This window comes from Bolinopsis microptera, chromosome 10 (genome assembly GCF_026151205.1).
Source record: "Bolinopsis microptera isolate Bmic1 chromosome 10, MBARI_Bmic_1.0, whole genome shotgun sequence".
In the NCBI taxonomy this organism is placed as follows: domain Eukaryota; kingdom Metazoa; phylum Ctenophora; class Tentaculata; order Lobata; family Bolinopsidae; genus Bolinopsis; species Bolinopsis microptera.
In genome coordinates this window covers 11,056,885-11,058,521 of record NC_087081.1, presented here as the reverse complement: position 1 = coordinate 11,058,521, position 1,637 = coordinate 11,056,885, and the positions used below count along the sequence as shown (strand labels likewise).

General features: G+C 46.4%; 1 protein-coding gene across 1 annotated transcript; it reads left to right on the top strand.

The window, feature by feature from the left end:
* The first annotated feature begins 239 nt into the window (after positions 1-239).
* Positions 240-1,277, top strand: LOC134821616 (TANK-binding kinase 1-binding protein 1-like). The gene is made up of 2 exons (XM_063832318.1): positions 240-297; positions 724-1,277. The coding sequence occupies exons 1-2, from the start codon at positions 240-242 to the stop codon at positions 1,275-1,277; spliced, it is 612 nt and encodes a 203-aa protein (XP_063688388.1).
* Positions 1,278-1,637: the final 360 nt, after the last annotated feature.

The window sequence follows — 1,637 nt, the reverse complement described above, 5'->3', positions numbered from 1 at the left end:
GGATGTGATCAGTGAAAACGATGTGATCCCCAATTGAGTTCTAACGGATCACCGCAATCGTTAGGATTTGACGTGACACCATGCATGATAGATCAGATCAAATAACCATGGGTATAACGAGCCCTGACGGACCTGCAGGCCTTTCCAAAAACTATATAAGTAGCATTAGCCACCAACTTATTTATCCCTCGTTCTTTACATCGTTCTTTACTATACATCATTCTTTACTCTTAATCAACATGCGGACCAGAAGAAACAGATATACCGCTCCTACACCTGCTCCTAAATGCGATCACTGTGGGTCTACCGGTCACATCTCCTCAATCTGCTCCAGAAGGACTTACAGTCCCGACCTTCCCTCCCTCAGATGTACTGCCTGCATTCGGACTGTTAGAAGCGCTTACAGAGAGGACCCAGATTATCTACAGATTATAGTACACATCGATCCGTGCTCCCTGCACTCTACACCCACAATTCGACCAAACAGACCTATCCCCACCACCAATCACCGACTTAGAACCTCTTCTACTTCAAGACCTACCCCACCCCCTCCTCCTCCCACTGTTCCAGGACTAGCTCCTCGTACCGCTGCTGCTCCTCAACCGCCTCAACCTCCAGCTCCTCAACCTCCAGCTCCTCAACCTCCAGCTCCTCAACCTCCAGCTCCTCAACCTCCAGCTCCTCAACCTCCAGCTCCTCAACCTCCAGCTCCTCAACCTCCAGCTCCTCAACCTCCAGCTCCTCAACCTCCAGCTCCTCAACCTCCAGCTCCTCAACCTCCAGCTCCTCAACCTGCTCCTGCACAGCAACCTGTTACTGATCAACAACCTGCTCCCAATTCTCCTCAACCTCCTGCTCAGCAAGCTGCTCCTGGACACCAACCTGCTACTGATCAGCAACCTGCTCCCAATGCTGCTGCTCTGCCTACTGGTCGCAGAACGAGGCGGATATTTTCTTTAGACGGGGTTATAGCGGAATACGACGCCGTTGTGCAGCTAGTCAACTCTGGTCTCTCAAAGTCTGCCGCTCTGGAGCAGATACACATTTCTCGGAGTCACTTCTCAAGAAAGCGATGTATCGCTGAAGCAGCAAAAGTTGATCTACCAGGTGTCCAACACGCACTGCTGCAACTACGAGACGTCAGACTTCCTAGTGTTTACACCTTCGCAAACGAGATCTGCAACCGTAATCTTGCCACTCTTAGGACCCTTTGTACCCAAGGCGTCGTCCTAGCGCCCAAAAACAATTACACTGCTCCTCCACCACGAAGAAATTGAATGTAATCAGTTTTCAGTATTTTTTTATTTTTCATAAAAATGTTGTAATCGATTTTGGAACTTACTTTCAAATAACGTGTTTCAAATAACTTGTTTCAAATAATTCATTTCAATAATTTGTTTCAAATAACAAGTTTCAAATAACAAGTTTCAAATAATTTGTTTCAAATAATTTGTTTATTTGGCAATAATGAATTATAGCCGGTCTGATTTAGAGTCGCCTAGAGCAGGTTAGTACTAGCCGGTTAGTAGCCGTCTACTAATAGTCGGATCCCAACCGTTCTAAAAGGCTATCTCGTTAGCTTTTCGTGTTAAAAGCGATTTCTCAACGGTTATCACCTCTCTAGATGATTCTTAAAA